The sequence below is a fragment of the Symphalangus syndactylus genome, chromosome 11 (assembly GCF_028878055.3).
Source record: "Symphalangus syndactylus isolate Jambi chromosome 11, NHGRI_mSymSyn1-v2.1_pri, whole genome shotgun sequence".
In the NCBI taxonomy this organism is placed as follows: Eukaryota; Metazoa; Chordata; class Mammalia; order Primates; family Hylobatidae; genus Symphalangus; species Symphalangus syndactylus.
In genome coordinates this window covers 58,762,359-58,789,727 of record NC_072433.2, presented here as the reverse complement: position 1 = coordinate 58,789,727, position 27,369 = coordinate 58,762,359, and the positions used below count along the sequence as shown (strand labels likewise).

Genomic DNA, 27,369 nt, shown 5'->3' with positions numbered 1-27,369 from the left:
AAAAAAAAAAAAAAAATAGTGGAAAAAGATCTAGGAGGTAACAGTGGTTCTTAACCAGAGCTACACATGACAGTCCTGGAGGCTCTGAAAATAATACAGGTGATGCCACTTACATGAAATGGCCAGAAAATGGGAATCTATAGAGGCAGAAAGTAGATGAGTGGTTGGCTTTGGAGGTGGGGGGAATGGGGATTAACTGTAAAGGAGTACGAAGGCTCTTATTTGGGGTGACAAAAACGTTCTACAATTGGGTTGTGGTGATGGTTACACAGCTCTGTAAATTTACTACAAATCATTGAGTTGTATACTTAAAATGAGACTTTTTTGAAATATGTCAGACACAGAAAGATATATACCACATGTTCTCATTCATATGTGGGAGCCAAAAAAAAATAACCTCATAAAAGTAGAGAGTAGAATTGTGGTTATTAGAGGCTGGGAAGCATAGGGTGGAGGAGAGATAGGGAGAGGTTAACGGATAGGAATAAATAATTATAGCTAGATGGGAGGAATAAGTTCTAGTATTCTATAGCACTATAGGGTGAATATGACTAACAATAATTTAGTGTATATTTTCAAAAATCTAGAAGAGGATTTTGAATGTTCACAATACAGGCACAAACGTTCAAGGTGATGGATATGATAATTATGCTGATTTGATCATTACACATTGTAAACATAGCAGAATATCACTCTATATCCCATAAATATGTACAAACATTGCAGCCAACTAAAGATAAAAGGGGAAAATGGATAAATTTTATGATCTACAAAATATACCTCAAAGGCCAGGCACAGTGGCTCATGCCTGTAATCCCAGCACTCTGGGAGGCCAAAGTGGGAGAATCACCTGAGTCCAAGAGTTCAAGACCAGCCTGGGCAACATAGGGACACCCCCATCTATACAAAAAATAAAAAACGTAGCCAGGCATGGTGGTGCACACCTGTAGTCCCAGCTACTCGGGAGGTTGAAATGGGAGGATTATTTGAGCTCAGGAGGTCAAGACTTCAGTGAGCCACCATCATACCACTGCACTCCAGCCTGGGCATCAAAGCAAGATCTTGTCTCAAAAAAAAAAAAAAAATATATATATATATATATATATTTTTTTTTTAATTAGCTGGGCATGGTGGTGAGCACTTGTAGTCCAGCTACTTAGGAAGCTTAGGTAGGAGGGTCATTCGAGCCTGCGAAGTAGAGAATGCAGTGAGCCACGATCATACCACTGCACTCCGGCCTGGGCAACAGAGTGAGACCATGTCCCCCACAAAACACAAATACACACACATACACACACACCCCTCATCAGGTTGTCAAAAATAATAATACTGATGCCTGGACCCCAACCTAAAACAAATGAATTAGAACCTCTGGAGGTGGGGCCTCGTTTTTTGTTTTTTTGTTGTTGTTGTTTTTTAGCTCCCCAGGCAATTCCCAAGCAAAGAGAACACTGAGAACTGCTGCAAGGAGGAGGTTCAGGTGGCAACAGCTGGCAGGTGGCAGAGTGAGCAGCGGGACGGACTAGAAGGGTAGCAGCCATAATGTACTGCAGCACCATAGTCTCCAGGGTCCCTGTGCCCTAGGCCATAAGCACATTTCAGAAGGAGCTGATGTGCACGATTTACAACTGGCTTTACTCTGTGGCCTTCACAGGCAGAGTAAACTCAATTGTAAAAAACAAAGTGATACCCAATTCTAAGTTTCACTCCCAGCAAAGAATAAGAATGCAGGCTATAGTCAGAACTAAGAGTTAGGGCTCTGGAGTCAAACAGACCAGACTTTGAAACCCAAGGCTAGACATTCACAGGTGCACCTTACTAAGCAACATTTCCTCCACTGTGAAATGGGAATAATCATAACCATAAAATAATAATAATAATGATACCACCACCATAGTGGTTGTTTAGGAACACCATCTTATGTACTTTATTTAACGTGTTTCGTGGCACCTAGTGAGGGTTCATGGAGTGTTAGCCGTTCTGAGAATTACAACAAACAGTAACAACCTTCAGATAAATCCCAAGTCTTATCTAAGAATGACCTTTCCAAACTTATCAAGCTGTTCTAGCTTCTCTCTGGAAGAAGTCACAGTCGAGCCTGGACCACACAAAAACAAAAAGCTAGTCAGACTTAGAGCAGGAGTAGTGCAGGACGTTCAATTAAAACAAAGGGTTGGTTGTGACAACACCGTGTGGGACGGCACCAAAGAGAATCACAGGCAAACAATAAACAGAAACTCAGGGACAGAGTACGTGGAGAGTTAGTAAACCCTGCATCAGAAGCTGATGTCTTAAGCTGCTGGGCTTCCCACCACTAAGGAAGCTATAGAAACACCTGCACCAGCAGATCTCAGCTGAGCATGCATTCACGCGAAAGCAAGTCTCCAAGTATAAACCATCCATCCGAGGATGGACTTACTCCAAGAGCCTCAGATTTTAGATCTTTGTTCATTCAGATGGTATTTATGGAGCTCCCACTAAATGTCAGGAACTGAGAAAGAAAAGAGGAGACAGAAATGATACAGTCCCCACCCTTGAGGAGCTCGTGAGAAAAAAAAGGTCTCGTGAGCACTTTGGGGGCACAGATAGAAGAGTGATGAACTGTGTGGCCAGGAAAGCAGGGAAACAGTCCAAGTGTACCTCTGATAAGTCAGGCATGGGGAGAAGGGGTTTGGGGAGGAGTGTGTACTTAGCAGGGTACAGAACAGGAGGTGGAGATGTGGCTACAGAGAAAGGCTTTGCCTGCCATGGAACTCGGGGGCAACAGGGAGCCACTGATGGTTTTTCAGTAATGGAATGGCAACAGGTTTGAGTTTCAGAACGAAAAGTCGAATAGCAGGACGGAAGTAGGGAAAACTCCTGGAGGCCATCTGTGGCTATCTAGAGGAGAGACAAGAACACAGACCCAGAGCCCAAATAGTCACCCTGGCCAATGACACATAGTTATTTTTTCTCTTTTTTTTTTTTTTTTTTTTGGAGACAGAGTCTTGCTCTGTCACCAGGCTGCAGTGCAGTGGCGCGATCTTGACTCACTGCAACCTCCGCCTCCCAGGTTCAAGAGATTCTTGTGCCTCAGCCTCCCGAGTAGCTGGGACTACATGCGCATGCCACCATGACTGGCTAATTTTTGTATTTTTAGTAGAGACGGGGTTTCACCATGTTAGTCAGGATGGTCTCGATCTCCTGACCTCATGATCTGCCTGCCTCGGCCTCCCAAAGTGCTGGGATTACAGGCGTGAGCCACCGCGCCTGGCCTGACACATAGCTATTTTAACAGAAACAGTACAGCAGAATCTGACTATAAACTACCAACTTGAAAAAAGTACAAGAAAAATTCATAAATACGGTACTCTCTGCTCAAGAAAGTAATCAAACATAGAAACTGGAATTGGATCATAACATATGTAATCAAAAAAGTTTTTGTTATTGTTTATTTATTTTTGAGACGGGGTCTGTCACCCAGACTGTGGAAAGCAATGGTGCGATCATAACTTATTTTAGCCTCCAACTCCTGGGCTCAGCAATCCTCCTGTGTCAGCCTCCCAAGTAGCTGAAACTACAGGCACACACCACCACACTCATCTAATTTTTGTATTTTCTTGTACAGACAGGTTCTCGCTTTGCTGTCCACACTGGTCTCAAACTCCTGGCCTCAAGTGATCCTCCTGCCTCAGCTAAAATCCTTTTTTTTGGAGACAAGGTCTAAAATTTTAACGTGCTGGCATTGTAGGCATGAGCCACTGTGCCCAGCCAAAAGAGTTTCTTAACACCAAATTTCCAATACTAAAATTAAAAAAAAATTAATAATAATATTTTGCATTTATACATTATTTTCTGTTATGAAAGCACTTTCACCTGTGTTATTTCATTATAATAGGTTGGTGCAAAAGTAATTGTGGCTTTTCCCATTAAAAGTAATGGGCGGCCAGGCATGGTGGCTCACGCCTGTAATCCCAGCACTTTGGGAGGCCGAGGTGGGCGGATCACCTAAGGTCAGGAGTTCAAAACCAGTCTGATCAACATGGTGAAACCCCATATCTACTAAAATACAAAAAAAAATTAGCTGGGCATGGTGGCGGGCACCTGTAATCTCAGCTACTCGGGAGGCTGAGGGAAGAGAATCACTTGAACCCAGAAGGTGGAGGTTGCAGTGAGCCGAGATTGCACCACTGCACTCCAGCATGGGCGACAGAGTGAGACTCTGTCTCAAAAAAAAAAAATAATAATAATAGGCAAAAACATGTACCCATATAGGGCAATTTTTATTATCCCTGTTTCGTGGGTGTGCAGGCAGACACCCATTAAGTGAATTACACAATGTGAACCAGCCTTTGAACCTTCAGAAAGAGTACCTTCAAGGCCATGGACCAAAGTTAAATTTCTCTTAAATTTGCAAGCTACGTTCTGGTCCTAGCTCCACCACAAACTAACCATAGCATCTAAAAATACATCCCTTAACCTTTCTGCCCCTTACTTTATTTATATTTGCATCAACATTCTCACAGGACTTTTAAGAGACTACAACAAAATAGCAAAGAAGGGAACATTTTGAAAACTTCCAAACTGGGCTTTGCAAATGTAGGACTGTTAACTCCAAAAATGACAAATGTTGCATGATTTAAACAGGCATCTAGTGCTGAAAATCTGAATAATGGTGGCTCCTCTGGAATTCTACAATAAACACACATCACAGATGTGGCCCAGAAAGTTCCATGCTTAGCATGGTGCACAAAATGAAGAAAAAATAGTCACCTGGAAAGTCAGGGCGAGGCAGTTTTTGAGGGATGATGGTAGATTCTGCACGAAAGGACTCTGTAAGTGCCTTAAAACAGAAATCTGATTGCTTTTTAATGAGATGTTTTGTCAAAAAGCTCTTCAGAATAAGTAAGCCTTAACTGAGTGGAGCTACTCAGCCCATCAACAAATTCAACCACAGGCTGGTGTCATGCATACTTTGCACTAACTTTTCATTTGGTTAGTCATTGTACAAATATTTTCGGGTTCCCTTCCATGAGCAATCATGAGTAAGATAGGGCCCCTGCTCTGACAGAGCTCAAGGACTATCAAGGAAAATAAGCCATTATACTCCAGCGCAAGGACGGTTCCAACAGGGAAGTGCAGGGTCCCCTGGGAGTTGCCACTATCACCACAGCCCACATTTATTGAGCTCCTATCACATGCTCAGCACTGTTCCAGGTGCTTTGCAAGAATTGAACTCTACGGGATAAGTATTATTACCCCCATGTTACAGATAAAGAAACTGATGCACCCAGGGAACTTAAGTGATTGCCCAAGGTTTCCCATCTAGGCTCTGAATCTCGGCAATATTACTTCAGGGACCCTGTTCTTAACCACCTAATACACGCTTTACTTGTATTAACCCACCTAATCCTCAAGACAACCATGAGACTGATACCACTATTATAACCTGTATTAGTCTGTTCTCACATTGCTAATAAAGACATACCCACAGTCTCCATAATTTACAAAGGAAAGAGATTTAATTGACTCAGTTCCACAGGGCTGGGGAGGCCTCAGGAAACTTAACAATTATGGCAGAAGGGGAAGCAAACACGTCCTTCTCCAAATGGCATCAGCAAGGAGAAACGCCGAGCAAAAGGAGACAAAGTCCCTTATAAAACCATAAGATCTCATGAGAATTCACTCAGTATTATTAGAACAGCATAAGGGTAACCGCCCCATAATTAAATTACCTCCCATCAGATCCCTTCCACGACACGTGGGGATTATGGGAACTACAATTCAAGATGAGATCTGAGTGGGGACACAGCCAAACCATGTCATACCCATTTTAGAGATTTAGAAACCTAGGCACAGAGAAGGACATTAAATTGTTACGGGTTACAGGCATGACAGGAGGGGCCTGAATGCAGACCCGGGATATCAGAAAGATATCCTGGAACTGGTGATGGCTTCTGAGACCTACTGGATGAGTTGGAAACCCAGAGGCTGGATAGTACAAGAGCACCCAGGTCAGGGAGAAGAGAGGGAAGAGAAAGCAGGGAGGAGCAGATGCAGGTGACATGGCTGGGGGAGAACCCCACCCCACTGAAGCTCAGGTACACGGGATCTGCTGAAGATTGTGAGCAAACTTATTTGCTGAATACATAAGTGACTAAGTGAAAGTTTTCAGTATCTGGGCCTTGTACTGAGTAGGAGGCAGTGGCAATCCACCACCAGGGTGGGCAGGAGAACCAAGGGCCAGCCCAATTCTAGGCCGTCAGGTGTGCGAACCCCACTGAAGGACTGCGGAAAACACGGAAAGGAACTCTGCCAGACTCTGGGCCTTCAAATGAGTAACAGGCAGCAAATGTAAAAAAAAAAAAAAAAATCTTCAGAAAGGCTGTTACATGCATTTAAACAAAGGAAAACCAGGCTTGGACAATGAACGAACAAATAAAACTGCACTCACTTTACTTCTCTATAGACCAATTTTTTCTTCTTTTTTTTTTTTTAAGAGACCAAGGTCTTTGCTATGTGGTCCAGGTTTGCTTCAAACTCCTGGGCTCAAGCAATCCTCCCACCTCAACCTCTCCAGTATCTGGGACTACAGGTGCAAGCCACCTACTTCTTAATAAGTACACCAGGGATTTCAGCACAATGGTTTTTAACTTCTAAGGCATAAAAAAATTCCCAACATTTCAGTGAATTTTATTTTTTTTGAGGGGGAGGGAAATAAATATGTCTTCAGTCAACCATCTTAACTAAAATGTCTCCCATAACGTCTTAAGTCCCTCTCTGCACTGGAGAATCTTCCTACCATCAATAATTTCAGGAACCTACCAGTGGAATAACTGTTAAATTTTTTGTGCCATAACATGTTATTATGATAGTTGTATTCCTAAGAATTTACCAATGCTCATATTATAAAATCAATTGATCAAATGGCAGGAGGGAGAGTCTTCTGGGGATGGAGCATTCATCAAAAAATTTCTTCAGCATTACCAGGCAAATCTAGCATTTCATCATATCTGGACATTGCTCCAACAGGATATTGGTCTTTTCTTATCATCAGAAGCACTCTTAGTAATGAGAACATCTTATGCATGCACGTCTCCTTTGCCACCCACAACTCTGAAAGCAGAACAGAAAAACACCCACTAAAGCATGTTCAGAAGGTGCCCTCCCTCTACCCCAAGCAAGGTGCTAGCTCCTTGTAGGTGGGTGAAGTGGCTAAGAGCATATATGCAGGGAGTCAAAGCCCCGTTCACCACCTAAGAATTGGGTAACTATGGGCAGATTACTTAACATCTCTGTGTCTCCATTTCCTTTCCCATAAAAATGGAGATATTAAGAATATCTAATTTATAGAATTGGAAAGATTGAAAGAGATAATATAAGCAAAGTGCTGATTCCTAGAAAGCTCAAAAAATTCCTGGCGTGGTGGCTCACACCTGTAATCCCACTGCTTTGGAAGGCCAAGGCAGGAGGATTGCTTGAGGCCAGGAGTTGGAGACAAGCCTGGGCAACATAGGGACAACCAAAAAAAAAAAAATGGTTTTTGTTCTTTGTCTAGAATATGGAGAAATCATGTCACACAAGTTATTCAATCTCCCTGTGCTTCTGGTTCCCACCTATAAAAGGTAACACTATACTGACTTCAAAGGGTCTGGTGGGTATTAAACAAGTCAATACACAACTTGGACTAGCACAAGGTGCCCAGTACACACCCAGACGCATATTCTCTGTCATTAGCACTTGGACTAGTGCAAGGTGCCCAGTACACACCCAGACTCATATTCTCTGTCATTAGCACTTGGACTAGTGCAAGGTGCCCAGTACACACCCAGACTCATATTCTCTACCATTAGCACTTGGACTAATGCAAGGTGCCCAGTACACACCCAGACTCATATTCTCTATCATAGCACTTGGACTAGTGCAAGGTGCCCAGTACACACCCAGATGCACATTCTCTGTCATTATCACCTGGACTGGTGCAAGGCGCCCAGTACACAGCCAGACACATATTCTCTGTCATTAGCACTTGGACTGGTGCAAGGCACCCAGTACACACCCAGATATATATTCTCTGTCATTATCACTTGGACTAGTGCAAGGTGCCCAGTACACACCCAGATGCACATTCTCTATCATTATCACAATTACTTCTTTGGCAGATCCCTCTGGCTGCAGCGTGGAATATGTGAGGGAAAGATATGCTGCCAGGTAGGGAAGCCAAGGGGGAGAATCTGAAGAGTCCCAAAAACATGAGATCCAAGTGAGATGGAGGAGGGTCCACACTAAACAGTGGGTAGGTAGAGCAGGGCGCAGAGAGCCACTGCAAAGGAGAAAGGAACAGGACTCGGTGACTTGGGGGTGGACAGGAAGTGAGGGGGAGGAGCTGAGGATGACCACTAGGTTTCTGCCTTGAGGGACTGGCTGGACAACATGTGTTTTTCCTCACCGAGAGAGAAACACTGGGAGGATATGAAGGTACAATGAGGTCAGCTCTGGAAATGCTGGGTGAAGGGGCCTGTTGAACATTCAGGTGGAGATATCCAGTTCGCTTTTTTCTAGATGGTTCTGAAGCACAGAAAAGGCATCTAGTCCAGAAACGAAGAGTCTGCTGTGAGGACCAGCAGCAAACACGGATCTGGGGGAGTTCATGCAGAAGCAGACCCTGCAGAGAAGACGGAGGCTGAGGATGGAGGCCCTGGGACACAGCAGAAGTAGAGCCAGGGCAGGGGACAGGAAAGGAGTCCCCAGGGAGGGCAGGGAAGGAGCCAGGAGCGAGGTGCGGGCGAAGCATGGATGAGGGACTGGCTGATGACGCAAACTGGGCCATGGGCACAGGGATGTCAGGGACAGGAGAGTGGGAGGAGAGGGCCCCGGGAAGCCAAGACACAGAACATGGATGACAGAGGAAGAGGCAAAGCCCCAGAAGGAAGGGGAGGGCTGAGAAAAGCCTGACCATGAGGAGCAGCCAAGAAGAAACAGGCAGCAGACGGAGGGAGGTGAAAGGTGCATGGCACAGAGGGGAGGCTGGCAAGGCAGCGCCCCGGACAGCAGCACAGGTGGCGGGGCCTTGGACAGAGGGCGGGGTCCAGGCAGGTGGGTGGTGAAGGCGACCATGACCACGGGTCAACCTGGGCCTCAGACACTGGGGAAAGGTGGCCATGTCCAGTTTTCTCTAGAAATTAGGAGGCAGGTCATCCAAGGAGAGAGGGTGGGTGTCTGGGGTAGGGTGGAGTAGGTTTCAGAAAAGTGAAAGTCTGGCAAAAGCACTCAGGAAACTGGGACAGAAAACGGAGCCAAGCGCTGGACGGCAGTGTTCATTCAGCCCAGCTGAGCTTGGAGGCCATGAAATGCTGGCAGCCCCACACTGCATGACTGCGGGATCTTTCTGGGCCATGCCCCGAATCCCAGGTATGGAAGTAAAGGACCCAAAAAGAGCAACGAATCAGGCTGTTATTCCGCAGAACAGGTGAAAGAAAAAAGTCAGGTAGACAGGCCTTGGAAGTCAAAGAGTCACCCACATGCCTGACCCAGTCAGAGAAGAAAGGGGACCAAGCCAGAGCGGGAGGTACTGTGTGGGAAAGAGGAAGCTCAAAGGAGAGACCACGGGCAGAGGGTGGACAAGGGACCAAGGTGAAGACCTCTGAGGTGCTTCTTAAACCACAGTGGTGAATGTCTTTCTGGACAAGAGTGCCAGTGCACATTCCCAATGGCAGCGCAGGACACAGCCCCATCCGCACTCCCGGGACAGCAACATCTCATTGTCCCGAACTCTGCCAATTTCATGAGTGAAAAGTGGAGCCTGGAAGCTTTGCATTTCTTCAATGACTTCAAACTTTTTAAAAATTGTCTCACAGATTTCCTGGTCATTGGTATTTCATCTGAGAAGTTTCTGTCTGTGACATCTGCTCATTAGAGTGGAGTTCTTAAAATTATTAGAGAGCATTATACATTCAGTATATTAACCTCTGTGGTGGTTGCTCTCAGTTTTTTCCAATTAATCATCGTTTTAAATTTAACTTTGATATAATAAAACAGACAGAAGTGTAGTTATTATGTGGTTAAATCTACAGGTGTTTAATTAATTAATTAATTTATTTTTTAGAGATGGGGTTTCACTCTGTCACCCCGGCTGGACTGCAGGGGCACAATCATGACTCACTGTAGCTCCAGCTCCTGGGCTCTAAGGATTCTTCTACCTCAGCCTACTGAAATAGCTGGGACTACAGGGGTGTGCCACCTCACCCGGCTAATTTTTCCAAAATTCCTTTTACAGACATGGGCCTGTGTTGCTCAGGCTGGGCTCAAACTCCTGGCCTCAAATGACCCTCCTGCCTCGCCTCCCGAACAACTGGGATACAGGTGCGAGTCGCATGTCCCACCTACAGGCTATCTTTTATTGTTCTTTCTCCACGTTTTTATGCCAAGGCATGCAGTACTTTCCACAATAAGCTATATTTTCTTGTATTTATTTTGTGGTTTTATTTTTTACATGAAAGCTTTAACCCATTTGGAATGTATTTTGGCATAGAGCAGTGAAGTGAAGGCTAACCTGGCTATTTTCCCCAGTGCTGACCTGCTGTGTCACACTGTATGTCCTCACTGTCTCATGATGCCTCCCTAGCACACACCACCTTCTTATACACAGCAGGGCTTGCTCCTGGTGGTATCAGGAGCCGTTTCTCACGTATAGGAACACAGCAGAGTGGCTGATTGGACCAAGGTCAGAGACACAGTGAGTAAACAGTACACACAGGATCTCAGGCCCTCAGACTCAAGTCCAATACACTTTTTACTACAATGCAACTGCCCTAAAGCAGTTTTAGGTTGATTAAGCCCTTATCTAAAAGTTTTGAAAACTGAATTAACTAATCGCCAAGAAAGCCAATTCTTGAGGGAAAGTAATTTGATGATCATCAAATCCCATGACAGAACACATTTCTGCTTTGTGGGGGGAAAAGCTCTCATCTAGAAAAAGCGTGTATTTTGGACACAGGCAGAACAACATACACAGACGCGCGAGGTGCACATCTGCAAATAACATTTCTCTAGAGAGCAGCTCCCAGCATGGGAACTGTAACTAAGCATCACTCGGACAACTGGCAGGCTTTCTTGAGCTGCCGACCATGTAGATGGCTTTTCTTGAATCCTGGGGTTTTTGTCCATGCGCTTGAGGATGTCTGTGCAGTCCATAAGATTATACGCAAATCTGTGTGTGGATGATTTTTTCTGGCAACAGAGGGGTTATTAAAACCTCCACCTAAATCTACAGGCAGCAAGGTTTCCATTCCTAAAGACTGCCCTGAGATTCAGAGGCTACAATTCAGTCCACTGCCTTGTGACCTGCTAATCACCTCTTCTTTAGAAGTGACATTAGCATACTGCCACATACGCTCCATTAAAACTCCTCTTTTCTCCTCCAATTCGTTCCTAAATCTAAAGTGCATTGCAATTGTTTTCTCCATATAGTTAGACTGCTACAAATTCAGCATTCTGCATTTAAGATCACCTGCCAACCTCATGACACAAAACAGACACAGAATAAAACTCAAATAGCAGACACACTAAAAGTTGTGTGGTTCGAAAATGAGGAGAAAGTTGCTTGCAAACTTCCATTGGGAACAATTCATATTAAAACACTTGTATTTTAGCAGGATTTAAATAGTCCTTATCATGTTCCTGAAATGTCCAATAAAGGTAGAATCATATGCCCTTTACACAATATTCCTATAAACATTTATACAGCTACACACTATTTTGGAGTCTAACCAATTAAATAAGGGATGAAAAAGAAATCATTGAACTAAATAGCAAAAGCAGAAATAGAAGCATAACACTGATAATATTATGTACCTAAAATAACAAAAATGATCAGTTGCATGGTTTAGTAAATAGGCACTATTCTCAATTTAAAAAACAAAAAAATACCTGGGAAGCATATAAAAGATTGTACACACAAAGTCATGTGCAATGCTCATCTTGTAGATATCAATTCTCAAGGTTTAGTTCACAGATTTATTAGGCCATAAAAACCTGGGTTTCATTTATTTTTGTACCCTTAGAGCCTAGCCCATAGCAGGGACCCAATAAACATCATTTGAATAAATGAGTCCCAACTCAATCAAAATCCTAAATAATTTTTTCTAGAAACTAGAGAAGATGAGATGCCAAAACTCGCCTTTATACAAAAGTAAGAGAGATACTGAAAAAGAATATTTATTATTATTTTTTAATGAGACAGGGTCTCTGTCACCCAGGCTGGAGTGCAGTGGCAGGACCATAGCTCACTGCAGCCTTGAACTCCTGGCCTCAAGCGATCCTCTGGCCTCAGCTTTCCTAAGTGCTGGGATTACAGGCATGAGCCACAAACCCAGCCTGAAAAAGAGTATTTGTAAGAGACCAGCTCTACCCGATTTAAAACATATTACAGATCAACAGGTATTAAAACCATACTGATGCAGGCTGGGTGCAGTGGCTCAGGCCTGTAATCCCAGCACTTTGGGAGACCAAGGTAGAAGGATCACCTGAGGTCAGGAGTTCAAGACCAATCTGGCCAAAGCGAAACCCCGTCTCTACTAAAAATACAAAAATTAGCTGGGCATGCTGGCGGGCGCTATAATCCCAGCTACTGGGGAGGCTGAGGCAGGAGAATTGCTTAAACCTGGGAGGCAGAGGTTGCAGTGAACCAAGATTGCACCACTGCACTCCAGCCTGGGCGACAGAGCAAGACTCCATCTAAAAAAAAAAAAAAAATGTTGATGCAAACATATACACACACCCAAAGCCATAAATCAATGGAATAGAATAGAAAGCCCAATAAAAGGTCAAAGAAAATATCACAATTATATGTTTCTAAAAAGGAATCATTGTAAAACAATGAAAAAGTGAAAAATTACTGTTCCCTATGTAAATAACATCTACATCAACCCTCACCTGAAGCTCCTCACCTCTTCCCTTGCTCTTTTCTTCAGCCCAAACATGGTGTTCAATGTTCTTCCCAGTCACCGCCCAAGGCCGCTGTCTTAGCCCCGCCGTCATCACCTCTCTGAGCCTACTGCAGTAGCTTCCTATCTAGGTTCCCTTTCCCTTCCTCCCTGGTCCTGACTCCATCGGCTGCCAGCTGACTTCCCACAGCACCAACTTTCTCAACCTTCTGCCGAAAAGAGTTCCCCAAGTTCTACCATGGTAGCCCTCAAACCATCATCCCCCCTAAAACTGGAACAGAAGCTTTTCTAACGATGGACTTCCACAGATGACAACAGAAGCCAATCAACACCACCTGGCTCTCAAAAGTTGGTGCTCCAGGTCATGGATGGCATGTATTTCAGGCCTGCTATGTTGGGGTTGAGGATTATTATGAACCCTGGCAAGTACAAAAATGCAAAAGCAATGGGAGTATTAAAACTGGTTCTGGCTGGGCGCGACGGCTCACAACTGTAATCCCAGCGCTCTGGGAGGCCAAGGCGGGTGGATCACCTGAGGTCAGGAGTTTGAGACCAGCCTGACCAATATGGTAAAACTCCCTCTCTACTAAAAATACAAAAATTAGCCAGGTGTGGTGGTGGGCAACTGTAATCCCAGATACTCGGGAGGCTGAAGCAGGAGAATCGCTTGAACCCAGGAGACGGAGGTTGCAGTGAGCCGAGATTATGCCACTGCACTCCAGCCTGGGGAACAGAGCGAGACTCCATCTCAAAAAAAAAAAAAAAAAAAAAATTTGGCTCTAAGAGGAGATATACAAGTAAAATGGAAATTAGAAAAAATAATAAGTTACACTGTGAGAAATGATACTTGATATTCAATGTATAACAAAATTGTCTATTTGGGGCAAAAGTGTCCATCAGCTTATACAGGGCAAACAAAACAAGAGTATGCTGGTTTTAAAGTTTTTTTTTTGTTTTTTTTTCTGATACAGAGTCTCACTCTGTTGCCCAGGCAGACTGCAGTGGCAGGATCTCAGCTCATTGCAACCTCTGCTTCCCAGGTTCAAGCGATTCTCGTGCCTCAGCCTCCCGAGTAGCTGGGATTACAGGTGTGCACCACAATGCCTGGCTAATTTTGGCGTTTTTAGTAGAAATAGGATTTCGCCATGTTGGCCTGGCATCAAATCTGCCTGCCTTGGCCTCCCAAAGTGCTGGAATTATAGCCATGAGCCACCATGCCTGGCCTTAAAGCTTTTTAGAACTTCGAAGAACCAGCTGGGTGTGGTGGCTCACACCTGTAATCCCAGCACTTTGGGAGGCCGAGGAGGGCTGATTGCTTGAGGCCAGGAGTTCCAGATCAGCCTGGCCAACATGGCGAAACCCTGCCTCTACTAAAAACACAAAAATTGAACCTTGGAGGCAGAGGTTGCAGTGAGCTGAGATTATGCCATTGCACTCCAGCCTGGGTGATAGAGCAAGAATCCGTCTCAAAAAAAAAAAAAAAAAGCTTTGAAGAACCAACTTACACCTTCTATTGGATGGAAATGCAACCAGGGGCTGTGAATTTAAATACTACAAATACTTAACAAATGGATCTGAAAATAGCATTCACTACCCAAGTGATCTGAAAATAAAAGAGCTGAAGAGAGTTGTTCCCCTGCCAAGAATCACATAATGGTTGCCTTTTTCCCAATTTACAAACAAAAAAAATATTAAGTTAAAGGATAAACTCTTCAAGTGTTAGGTTTCCCCTAGGACTATCTCTACCCTTGGAATTCTCTACCACCTGCCAGTTATTAAGATCACTCAAAGCCAGGTACAGTGGCTCACGTCTGTAATCCCACCACTTTGAGAGGCCAAGACGGGAGAGTTATTTGAGGCCAGGAGTTGGAGACCAGCCTGGGCAACATAGCAAGACTCTCCCTCCATGAAAAAATTTTTTAAAAAACGATTGCTCACATGTTACATGCCCAGCGGAGTCCTCACTGAACCCCCAGGCACATCTCAGAGACTCCCCTGCTTTGTGCCTGTGCCCACACTCCCTCCATCCAAGCACTCACTGTATCTGGTGAAGTAGAAACACTTCGGTGTATTTCCCCAAAGTACAGCTGGCCATGGTTTCAAATGGTCACTCCAGCCCGGGCATGTGAAAGTATCCAATGACCACGTGATACCCAAGCTGCTTGATTTATACATACACTGACAGGTAACAGCTGATGGGTGCTTTTAATAATTTCTGTACATTTATTTATTTTAAGATGTATATTCATTTGAGCACCTGTTTACTCGGTCCGTGATTTATGATTTAAACTCTTTAAGAAGTATAAATTTCGCCAAACCATGTGGAAGAACACTGAGTAACTACAGAAAAAATGCTAATGAAACATTAAAGGAGAGATCAAATTGACTACTAAACCAAAAGGTATCTCTGATAAGACGTCCAAAAAGAAGAGCTGTGGGAAAGGAGAGGAAGAGAGAAACATCTTAGGATCATCAAAAGGAAGTAGCCAATGCAAATAATCAATAAGCTGTAATTAACACAGAGGAAACAGTCTCACAAGATGCATGGCTGAAATGAACTGAATATTGTTTGTTTTTGAGATGGAGTCTCACTCTGTTGCCCAGGCTGGAGTGCAGTCGTGCAATCTTGGCTCACTGCAACCTCAGCCTCCTGGCTTCAAGCGATTCTCCTGCCTCAGCCTCCTGAGTACCTGGGATTACAGGCACCCGCCACCATGCCCGGCTAATTTTTGTATTTTTAGTAGAGATGGGGTTTTACCATATTGGTCAGGCTGGTCTCAAACTCGTGATCTCAGAAGATCCACCCGCCTTGGCCTCCCAAAGTGCTGGGATTACAGGCGTGAGCCACCATAACCAGCCTGAATATTGTTTTTATATCAAACATGCCTATTATTTTATTTGCTATAAATAATAGGCTCTACCTATTTAAAAGACAGTTTCTTATAGAAATCTTAGATTTTTTTATAGAATCAGCTTTATCTTCTGAAACTTGTATTAAATCTGTACCTAGTCATGAATGTGCAAGGTTTCATCACTGTATCTGTTGAGGAACATATCTACGAACAAGAACGCTAACTTGTTTAAAGTACATAAATACATCAAAGAATGGCATTAAGATTTCATTAACAGCACCTAAGATCTGCTAGAATAGATAAAACTAGTTACATTCAGATTATCTGTTTGTAGCTCTGTCTCCGCATTCAAGTCCCCAGGGATCAATTATATTTTTAACCCCAGCCCCTATCATTTGACAGGTTCTCAAGAGACATTTGTTGAACTAAACTGGTAACTGAGCAATGAAATTGATAACTAAACGTTAATTCCATGACAAATGACACATACAGAGAAAACTCATTATAAAGAAATACAAATGTAAGAACACATTTATTTTGACCTTAGTGGAAAAAATTTAAATAGATAACACATTTTTTAAGGACAATATCTAATGCAACTAAGGTGATGGTGAAATGTGATATTCATCATGTCATGCATAATGACACATATTATTGCACAACATCGCTTTCTGCACTACAAACTAAATGATGGCATTATCATCTTAGGAGACAACTTGGCAATACTGTCATGATATAAATATTAATTGCCTATAAATCTAGTGATTCTAACCTCTAGAGAATTCATTATGAAAAAGTAATTTAGAGGTGAGCAGCTATAATCATTAAAATGGTGACCGACCATGTCAAACAGAAGACTGGGGAACTGTAGATGCAATCCAGCTCAAGCCAGCTCAAGGCAGCAAAGCCAACTGGAAGACAAATTTGACTCCAAGTGGAAAATAATGAGTACCTAATTAAGGTAACAGGAAGGATGGCCTCTGGGAAGCAAAGATGAAGTCAAAAGATAATCAAGGTTAGTTCCAGACCAGCCTGACCAACATGGTGAAACCCCGTCTCTACTAAAAATTAAAAAATTAAAAAATAAATAAATAAAAAATTAGCCGGACGTGGTGGTGTGCGCCTGTAGTCCCAGCTACTCAGGAGGCTGAGACAGGAGAATCGCTTGAACCCGGGAGACAGAGGTTGCAGTGAGCCGAGATCATGCCACTGCACTCCAGACTAGGTGACAGAGAGGGACTCCGTCTCGAAGAAAAAAAACAACAACAAAAAAAAACAGATAATCAAAGAGGCAGAATTTCCAGTCTCCTCACCTGACTGAGATGATGGAGGAGAAAGAATGGGACTGACAGGTGACTAGGGAGGGTGTGAGGGCATTTAATGCCCTAGGGCAGGAGTCACACGCTTCTTATGAAGTGCCAGAGGATAAATACCATAGGCGTTGCAGGCCATATGGGTCACTGTTGCAACTATTCAACCCTGCTACTGTAGTGAGTGGCTGTGTTCCAGTAAACTTTTTCACAAAGCAAGCGGTGGGCTGGATTTACCCTGCAGGCCAAAGTCTGGTGACTCATGGACTAGAAGATAGAGGGAAATGAAGCCAATTTGAGGAAGAAGTTCATGGGTTCAATTTTATCAGGCCATGTCAGCAGAGATGTTCGAGAGAGAGATGATAGCATCATTCTAGGGATAAAGAGACCCCAGGGCTGGAGGCATAAAACTGTCACCATGAGGTGACAGTTATGGGGCTGAGATCACCCAGGGGAATGGTCTGAGAAGAAAGGAGACCAAGGACATTTCCCTGTCGCAATATAACAGTGGATACCCAATGTTACTTCAGATCACTATGGCCCTGGAAAGGAATGAACATTACAATCTAACCTCCTTTAACTCCTACTTTTTAAAAAGAGGGCTCCTATTTTTGAAGTGGGGCTTTCAGTCCCTTTTCCAAGATAAGTAAGTTTAAAGTTTCAAATTTACAGATGAAAATTTCCTAATGGCTAGAAAATAAGGCAGTTCTAAAATAAAGTGCTTATCAACTTTTTTAGATTTTTATTATGAAATATTTTATGTGCAAAAAACATACAGCATGTATGTAAAGTATAATGAATAATAATAAAGCAAATGTACCCATCCATATCTCAAGAAAGTAGCTCATTATGAATGCCATTGACAAATTACTTACTTATTTATTTAGAGACAGGGTCTCACTCCATCACCCAGGCTGGAGCACGGTGGCAGGATCACAGTTCACTGCAGCCTCGACCTCCCAGGCTCAAGCGATCCTCCCACCTGAGCCTCCCAAGTAGCTGGGGACTACATGCACATGCTACCATGCCTGGCTAAACTTTTTTGTGTGTGTGGAGACAGGATCTTGCTATGTTGCTCAGGCTGGTCTCAAACTCCTGGTCTCAAGTGATCCTCCCACCTCAGCCTCCCAAAATGCTGAGATTACAAGCATGGGCCACTGCACCCAGCTCACTGACAACTTTTCATACCACAAGCATTAGTCTCTAAACTATAAATGAAAGCAGGCAGCCCACAGCCAGATAATGCTTGCAGATGTTTTCTTTGGCCAACAGTGGGTTTTTTTCTTTTTAGTTGCCAACATTTAAATATCAAGAAACTTCACATGAAAATCAACATTCTGGAGTATCATCAAAAATGGAAGATGTAGCTTCACTACTCCCACATTCACCATGGCAACAAGTGGCTGGAACTGAAGAGCAGCTCTCCCCTTTGAATGAACATGTACTCACCAGTTCACTGCAGTCCCCCATTCCCTACTGTCCTAGACCCACCTCCCATTTCACTTATTTATTTTACCCATCCTGGCACTTGGGTTTGTGACCCCTGCTTATATGATTGTGGTTTCCAACCTTTGGGAATATGGGAAAAATTATTTACAGTAAAAAAATTTAACAGACTCTCAATAGGTACATAACTAAAAGTAAGACAAGTCCACAATCCCTATCACCATTTTGTAATCCAAAAAGTTCTAAAAAAACAAGCCTTTTTTTGTAACTTATTTGGCAACAAAAGTTGACCTGAACTGATGTTAAACTATGTATAATCTTTATGCATATCCGTTCTGTGGGAATATATGTATATATATTTTGCTATACTGATAGTAATGTTTGGTTATGGGATTTTGTCCCAGCCCCACTGGAAGTATTATATAACAACAATACACGTGTACTATTACTTTTAGAAAAACTCTGAATTCTAAAACTTATCTGGCCCAATGATTCCAGATAAGGGACTGTAGGCCTATTACACTTTTAATCCCTACCTTTAAGAAAATACAAACACAGCGAACAGATGAGAGTTTAACATTTTTACATGGATTTGTACTTCACTAGTTACTACAACATCTACCTACACTTGAGAGACTGAAATAGAATGATAAAGGTGAAACATCCTGTGGTCTGACAAAAATGCACGGTGCACGTACTGACTGCAGCACCCTAGGCCATAATCAAACTTGGAAGGTTTTGCCTCGTCCACTCTGCCACAAAGGCAATTCCATAATAGCGTAACATGCCGCTTACACATATAAAAATGATGCTAAATGAACATATCCTTTTATGGTTCAAATTTACAGATGAAAATTTCCTACTGGTTCATCATTTTTATGGTTTTAGAGTTCATTTTTTCCCTCCAGTGAAGAATGGATTTTCACTCAACTATAAATACTTCTGGATTTCTTAACATGTAAACTACATAATAAGAGCCATAAAGATGAGATTGAGAAGCTGCTGCAACGACAGAGGACCTCTTTCCACCCTGCTCTATGGAGAGGTTGATGGAATCCACTCAGATTGAAGCAAAGCACACATTACCTATCCCTTCTCAGAAATACTGTTCAGAGTTCCCCTAGAAAAGGCAGAGTGGGCAGGCGCGGTGACTCACACCTGTAATCCCAGCACTTTGGGAGGCCAAGGTGGGTGGATCACCTGAGGTCAAGGGTTCAAGACCAGCCTGGCCAACATGGCAAAACTCCACCTCTACTAAAAAATACAAAAATTAGCTGGGCGTGGTGGCTCATGCCTGTAATCCCAGCTACTCGGGAGGCTGAGGCAGGAGAATCGCTTGAACCCAGGAGGTGGAGGTTGCAGTGAGTCGAGGTTGTACCACTGCACTCCAGTCTGGGTGGCAGAGCGAGACTCTGTCAAAAAAAAAAAAAAAAATGGAAAAGGAAAGGCAGAGTGAAGATCAGTGGGAGGAAAAGGACACAGTGGAGTGGGTGAGGGATGCAGAATGTTACTGCTGGCAATGTAAGGATAAGGTTTGTGATCATCAAATACAGGAAGGGCTGACTCGGGGAAGAGAGATGAGATTCATTCAATTCAGCAGCAGGGGATTGTTCTGGGATCAGTAGGTAGATACACATTTTGACTCAGTCTGAGAATTCGCATTGCTGGTAGTGGATCCAACTACCTAGTGAGTAGTCCATTCTACATACCTCCTAGGAGTGGAAGACTCCTAGAGGTCATTAGATTTCTGTCATCAGAATTTATAGCTGCTGCAGAATCAGAAACCTGGGTTTGGGTCCACGGCTCTGTCTCTTGTGAGCTTGATGACCTCTTTGATCTCCGGCTTCCTCATCAATAAATCAGAAATAAGTAACATCACCTCAGAGGGTTGCTATGAGAATGCAATGAAATAAATGTATGCAAAGCACCAAGCCCAGCAGCTTCATAAGCACAGAAGATGTTGAACAAACGTTAATAAACACTAGTCCTTCCCTGGTGAAGAGGCAGCCCAGTTCCTGTACTCAAAAGCACATGGGAACCAGAGGCAGATGCCCTGGACCCAAGCCATGCCTCAGCCACTACTCAGTAGCTGTGCAAACTTAGGTTTCCTCCGCTTTTTTTTCTTTTTTTTTTTTTTTTTTTTTTTGAGACAGGATCTTGCTCTGTCACCCAGACTGGAGTGCAGTGGCGTGATCTCAGCTCACTGCAGCCTGGACTTTCCAGGCTCAGTTGATCCTCCCACCTCAGCCTCCCAAGCAGTGGAGACAGGCACACACCACCACTCCTGGCTAGTTTTCTGTATTTTTTGTAGAGATCGGGTTTCACCATGTTGCTCAGGCTGGTTTGAAATTCCTGGGCTCAAGTGATCCTTCCACCTCGGGCTCTCAAAGTGTCAGGATTACAGGCATGAGCCACCCCACCCCACCCGGCCAGGTTTCCATCTTTGTAAGAGAGAAGTTATCATTGTCAGGAGACGAGATCCAAGCCAGGTGGTTTAGTACAGCACTCTGTAAACTAAACCACCATAGAAATGTTATAGACTGTTACTATCAGACCTTTTCAAGATTTTAGTAAAGAAAGGATGAGCTGTTTTTCAACAAATCCAAAGAACTGAAAACATCAGGGTAAGGTACAGGGAAACAAACGAAAAAGAGGGACTGTCAATTTCTGAGTCCTTCTAGACAAGCAGTTGGGTGATCCACAGAAATATTTTGTTCAGCTGCATATAGTGTCCCCGTAGTTTAATTTGGATTAAATGCCAGCTAGTTAAAATGCAGATTTCAGGAAAACTCCAAAAGTGGTCCACACTGGGCCTACATTACCACGGCAGCCCCTCTGGTGGGACACAGTCCTCCAGGTCCCCTGAGGCCTTCACATGGCCCAAGTCACTGGTTCATTTTACTGGCCTCGCCCTCTAGGCATTTGGGTTTATTACCTTGGATTATCAAAAAACAACTATCTGTGAAAGCATTCAGAACTCCAAGGGAAACTTCAGTCAGGGAGGAAATCAATACCCAAGGAGACACGCCCTATCAGAGCCTCGGTACTATGCTCTCCTAGTTGTCTCTCAAATTTCGTTTCTCCTTGACACTTCTGTAACTTCAAGGTCTTCATCCCAGTGTACTCCTTCCTCTACTCAAGACATCATCTCCCCAAAAACACCATCGGTGATTATCTGCATCTAAGGGTTTTCAAGAAACAAAACATCTCTCTTTTTAGCAGGACTACAAAAGACACACCATGACCTTTATTTCTTGCCTGATTACCACCTATTACCATCCACTCTCAGTCCACATGGTTTGGGTGCGCTGACTCCAGTCCATTTCTGGGGAAAGGCATGTGACCCAGAAGCATGCAGAGCCAATCCTGGGACTTGGGCCACAGTGACTGTGAGATGAGTATTCTTTCCCTCTGAGACTTGGAAGACGTGGGAGTCTCCCAGTGGACACAGTGCCTACCTAAAGGGTGGAACTGAGGCCGGGCGCAGTGGCTCATGCCTGTAATCCCAGCACTTTGGGAGGCCAAGGTGGGTGGATCACCTGAGGGCAGGAGTTCAAGATCAGCCTGGCCAACATGGCAAAACCCCATCTCTACTGAAAATACAAAAATCAGTCGGGCATGGTGGTACAGGCCTGTAGTCTCAGCTACTTGGGAGGCTGAGACGGGAGAATTGCTTGAACCTGGGAGGTGGAGGCTGCAGTGAGCTGTGCCACTACGCTCCAATCTGGGTGACAGAGCCAGACTCCATCTCAAAAAAAAAAAAAGAGAGTGGAACCCCCAGAAGAAGCCAAATCTGCAGCCACACTACTTATTAGAGGCTCTTTTTTTTTTTTTTTTTTTTTTGAGACAGAGTCTCGCTCTGTCACCCAGGCTGGAGTGTGGTGGTGCGATCTTGGCTCACTGCAAGCTCCACCTCCTGGGTTCACGCCATTCTCCTGCCTCAGCCTCTCCGAGTAGCTGGGACTACAGGTGCCCGCCACCACGCCCGGATAATTTTTTGTATTTTTAGTAGAGACGGGGTTTCACCGTGGTCTCGATCTCCTGACCTCATGATCCACCCGCTTCGGCCTCCCAAAGTGCTGGGATTACAAGCATGAGCCACTGCGCCCGGCCTAGAGGCTCTTTTGGTCACTTATGAACCAATCAATTCCCGTCTTTGCTATGAATTGGGTTTTCTTACAACCAAAAGAGACCTAATCAATACAAGAGATATTTGAAATAAAGGCTTGAAAAGGAAGGCAGAGAAAGGTGCTCAAATCTTCTCCTCCGGGAAGCTTTTGTTACCTCCCTCAATCCAATGACAGCTGGGTTTTGCTCTGTGCATTAGCCATCCCTCTTCAGCACTTATCGCATGTATATAATTATTTTTTGCTTGCCTACCTCTTCCACGTATCTCCTGAGCTCCCTCAGGGCAGAAACCATGCCCGTATTCACCTTTGATTCTTTAATACCTTGGATAACAGGACACAGTGTAGGCTCAACAAGTGTCTGTTGAATGCATGAATCAACAAAAGGCAGGTGGACTAAAAGAACCATCCTACTTCTCTTCTTTGGGACATTCACACCATGAGACCACCTCATAAGCCTTGCCCCTGTGAGTTTCAGGCCGTCTTCTCAAATAGACTTACCCACCCATCGTAAACAAACTGCATCATGAGAACTCATTCCTTCCAGGCATTACTAATTCTCTACAAGTCCCTCCCCTGGAACCTTACAGTGAAAGTACTCAAAGGTCTCCCTTCTGAGGAGAATATCTCATTTCAAGACACCACCTAGAATTCCACAAATTGATAAACCAAAACACGATAGGCATGACATTCACATATATAACTTCCTTCTCCACCTAGATCACAGGGGCAAAAACAAAAAACCCCTTTGCTTTGTAGCCTTCATCTTGACCTAAAAACACCCAGAATCCTGATTCTGGGGCCAACCAACCACCTACTTCCACGCAGTAACAATTCTAGGCACTCTCAGGCCTCCGTTTATCTTCCTTAGTCCTTTCTGATTACTTAAGCAGAAAACACACACACACACACACACACACACATACACACAAATATCTAGGAAATCAACAGCAAGGAAGCAACAGGTTTCCCAGTTAAAAACAGATGTTCTGACTTTGGGTGCATAATTGCCACACCCTTAATAGTTCTGTAATAGCTTCAGCTTCCACTGGCATCTAGCAATAAAGATTTTTAAAGACAGTCAAAGGTCAGGCCCAGAATTACAGCTCCAGCATGAATCACCATCTACTCTATCCACTTCACGTTTTCCCATACTTGGGCCCACACCACCAGGGCGATCTAGTAAGAACTCAAATACCGGAATTAACAATGTCTGTTGCACCCTGGCCATGGGGTAAGAACCACAGCAGATCCCGGGAATCAAAGGAGACACAGCAAGGACTCTCAAGGTATTTAATCTGATGGAGAACACACACAAGAGGCAGTCACAGCACAGAAAAGCAAGTGCCACACAGGATTACGAGAACACCCAGGAGAGGCATCCAATCTATGCTGAAGCATCATAGAAGGCCTTTCAGAGGCAGAGAGACCTTTCCCAGAAGGCTGAAGAATGAGCAAGAGGTGCCTGGAGAAAAGGTGTGGTGGGAGAGGCTTCCAGGAGTTCCAAGTAGATGCTAGCAGGTAAGAAAGCAACACCTCCTGTGGAAACTGAAGGTAGGCAAGCATGGTCAGAATTTTAAAATGTGAAGACGCCAGGCAAGGTGGCTCACACTTGTAGTCCCAGAACTTTGGGAGGCCAAGGCAGGCAAATCACTTGAGGCCAGGAGTTCGAGACCACCCTAGACAACATGGCAAAACCCCACTCTACAAAAATACAAAAATTAGCGGATGTGGTGGTGCCCACCTGTAATTCCAACCACATGGGTGGCTGAGGCGGGAGGGTCGCTTGAGCCCAGGGAAGTCAAGGCTGCAATGAGCCAAGATTGCACCACTGCACCCCAGCTTGGGTGACAAAGGGAGACCCTGTCTCAAAAAAAAAAAAAAAAAAAAATGTGAAGGGAGAAGCCTCTAAGATGATCCAGGAGCCAAAGAGACCCTAAAGAGCTTGGTAGATTTAAGTCTCAGAACTTTGTATAAAAAGAGTGCAAGTCCCTTACCTGTCACGAACAATGTAAAAACAAGCCAAACTGACTATCTGACAAATGTATCTTGGCACTTACTAAATACTAGTTCCACAATGCACGTTGCTCAGAACACTAACAAGGGTACGAAACTCACAAGAAATTATCATGTGCTTGTAAATTGTTCCTTGAAACATCAGCCGCCATTACCACACGTCTACCTTCCTCTCAGCATTATTTCTTTAATTTTCCTGCAAATAACAGAAAAGTAGGTTTGTCTGGGCTTCAGGGGCAGCGATTAACCCTGAAAATAAGAGTTAATTCTCACCACAATAATACGGTAGGGAATCGAAAAAATTAAACAAGGAAACTAAGCAAAAAGATGGAGGAAATGAAACAGTAAAAAGCAAATTTAGAAAACTCGAGAGGAAGTAAAAGTATTTTCATACACTCAAAAAAAAGAAGTGTCCCACGTGCTTCAGCCAAACCAAACTCCCCTTAACTGTTAAAAACAGAAAATCAAAAGAAGAGCTGTGAAAAATTCATACTTTCATATCTCTTTGCTGAATAAACACTAAATCGGTACAGTACAGCCAGCTGCCCTGAAAGACCTTGAAATATTAGCCCCAGATAATACAGCACACGACAGTCACCTCCAGAAACTCTCAAAAACCACAAATCATTTCTTGTTCTGACAACCTGATCTACCAACTCTGGTCTAGCCTGCCATTTAATAATCAATAACGTTTCTTGTTAAGCACTTCAGCCGTGGCAAAGGAAGATAAAGAAGTATTTGTTTCCAAACCTAAGGTGAAACTTTTTAAATTGGCGCAAGGCGTCTCCATAATCCTCTTCTGCCAATTCCAAATTTCTAAATGTCAAGAACTGGCAGCAGCAGTCCAGTTCCTAGGAGCCCTGGTTTTGAGACAGCACCACCTCCGAATTCCCTCAAAGGGCGTTCTGAACTCACTGAGCAAATCCGGCTGGCTTTCATGTCCCTCTAGCCATTTCTTGCCGCCATGCACTTACAGGAGAAGGACTCGCAAACAGCGGGAGCACCGGGAAAGCCCGGGACTGCCGCTCCCCACAGCACAGCGCTCGGCACAGCGTTAGGGACAGAAGTCACCGTTGTTGAGCCCAGGGCAGCGATCCGGGCTGGCTCGGCCCCCGGGAAGGGAGGAGAAGGACCGGGTCTACTCCCCGAGGGCGATGCTCCCGGGGCAGGGACAATGGGCAGGGGACCCCGCGGTGTGGCGGATGAGGCGGCGGCCCTCCCCTGCAGGTCTCGGGGGCCCGGCGGCGCTGAGAGACAGGCGGACCGCCTGGAGCGCGGCGCTCTGGCCTCAGCGCGGCGCAGCCCCCGGGCCCGTGCCCCGCTGGTCTCGGGCGGGGCTGCGGCCCAGCTCAGAGCCGCCGGACCGAGGAGGAGCCGTCCCGCCCCCCGCCCTCCGCCCCCAGCCCCGGAGCGACCCCCGTGCGGCCCGGCGCACTCGCCTGCCCACGGTCTGGTTAGCCAGCTGCTTCATGCGGTTGAACTGCTTCTTCATGGTGGCGGTGGCGGTGGCGGCGGCGGCCCGCGGGGCTCGGGCCGGGCAGGGCGGGGGACAGCCTGGCAGCTACTACATCGCTTCCCGGCCCAAGCGGCGGCGGCGGCGGTGGCTCCCCTGGCCGGCGGCCCCGCCCTCTCGCGTCACTTCCAGTGGCGCCGCCCGCCCGCCCTCTAGGTCTGGCCGAGCGGAGCTGAGCTGAGCCGGAGTAGAGCCGAGTCGAGCCGAGCCGAGGTTAACAGTGCCCTACCTGGCACGGGCAAAGAGCTAGAAGGCCCGGGGCGAGAAGACCACTAGGCCTCCTCCGCCTGGCCTCCCCGACCCCAACGCTGCCCGGTCACCTTCTCGTTTATTTCAACGTATGAAAAGCTGTTTCTAGCAGGGCGCAGTGGTTCAACGTTGTAATCTCAGTACTTTGGGAGGCCGAGGGAGCAGATCACTTGAGGTCGGGAGTTCGAGAGCAGTCTGGCCAACACGGTGAAACCCTGTCTCTACTAAAAATACAAATTTAGCTGGGCGTGGTGGTGGGCGCCTGTAATCCCAGCTACTCAGGAGGCTGATACAGGAGAACCGCTTTTACCCGAAAGGCAGAGGTTGCAGTGAGCCGAGATGGCACCACTGCACTCCAGCCTGGGCAACCGAGTGAGACCCTGTCTCGAAAAAATAAAAAGAAAGTCAATGTGTGTTTTCCTTAACACACGTGCTCACACACTCATGTCTTCCTGGTTTGGTGGCCTTGGCTCCAGGTAAGCCCCTTCCTTGCAGTGGATGGGCAGCAATGTGGCTTCTTTTATCAGCCACATCTCAAATGTGCTCCTAAATGTCATAGAAAAAGGGAAGAGCTCCCTAACTATGGGATAAAGGAGACTGATGCCAGTTTGGAATTCTTAATATCAGAGAATGAGGGACTTCAAGATCTTTGTAGTGACCTAGGAGAGACCTAGGAAGCATCAGAGCTTCAGATACGGCAGCAAACTAAAAGTTATCAACATTAATTACGACAGAAAGGGGTAGAAATAAGCCTTCCTAAAACAAGAAAGCAAGCACTACAGGATCGGTTGCAGGACCGGCAGCCAGCCCTGGAGTCAGCACATTCAGGGAAGGCTGGAGGTTCCAATTCACACTGCATCCCCTCCATTCCATGTGGTACCCATCATGCTTCAGTGTTCCAGGATGCTTACATGGGTTTTTATGACATAATTT

At 44.9% G+C, this 27,369-nt stretch overlaps 1 protein-coding gene across 9 annotated transcripts in view; it reads right to left on the bottom strand.

The window, feature by feature from the left end:
• The window catches only part of ARHGAP17 (Rho GTPase activating protein 17), a 96,437-nt gene extending 70,125 nt beyond the window's left edge, over nucleotides 1-26,312 (bottom strand). For 6 of the 9 annotated variants that reach the window (XR_008660929.2, XM_055297736.2, XM_055297739.2 and 3 more), the window contains exon 1: nucleotides 26,114-26,312. Coding sequence is in view for 7 of the 9 variants with exons in the window: in XM_055297736.2 (XP_055153711.1) it covers nucleotides 26,114-26,166 (53 nt within the window). In the remaining 2 variants the exon portion in view is untranslated. Of the gene's footprint in view, nucleotides 1-24,776; nucleotides 24,871-25,589; nucleotides 25,993-26,113 lie in introns of those variants that run through there. The other 3 variants (XM_063612069.1, XM_063612068.1, XM_063612067.1) reach the window with 3 other exon arrangements.
• Nucleotides 26,313-27,369: the final 1,057 nt, after the last annotated feature.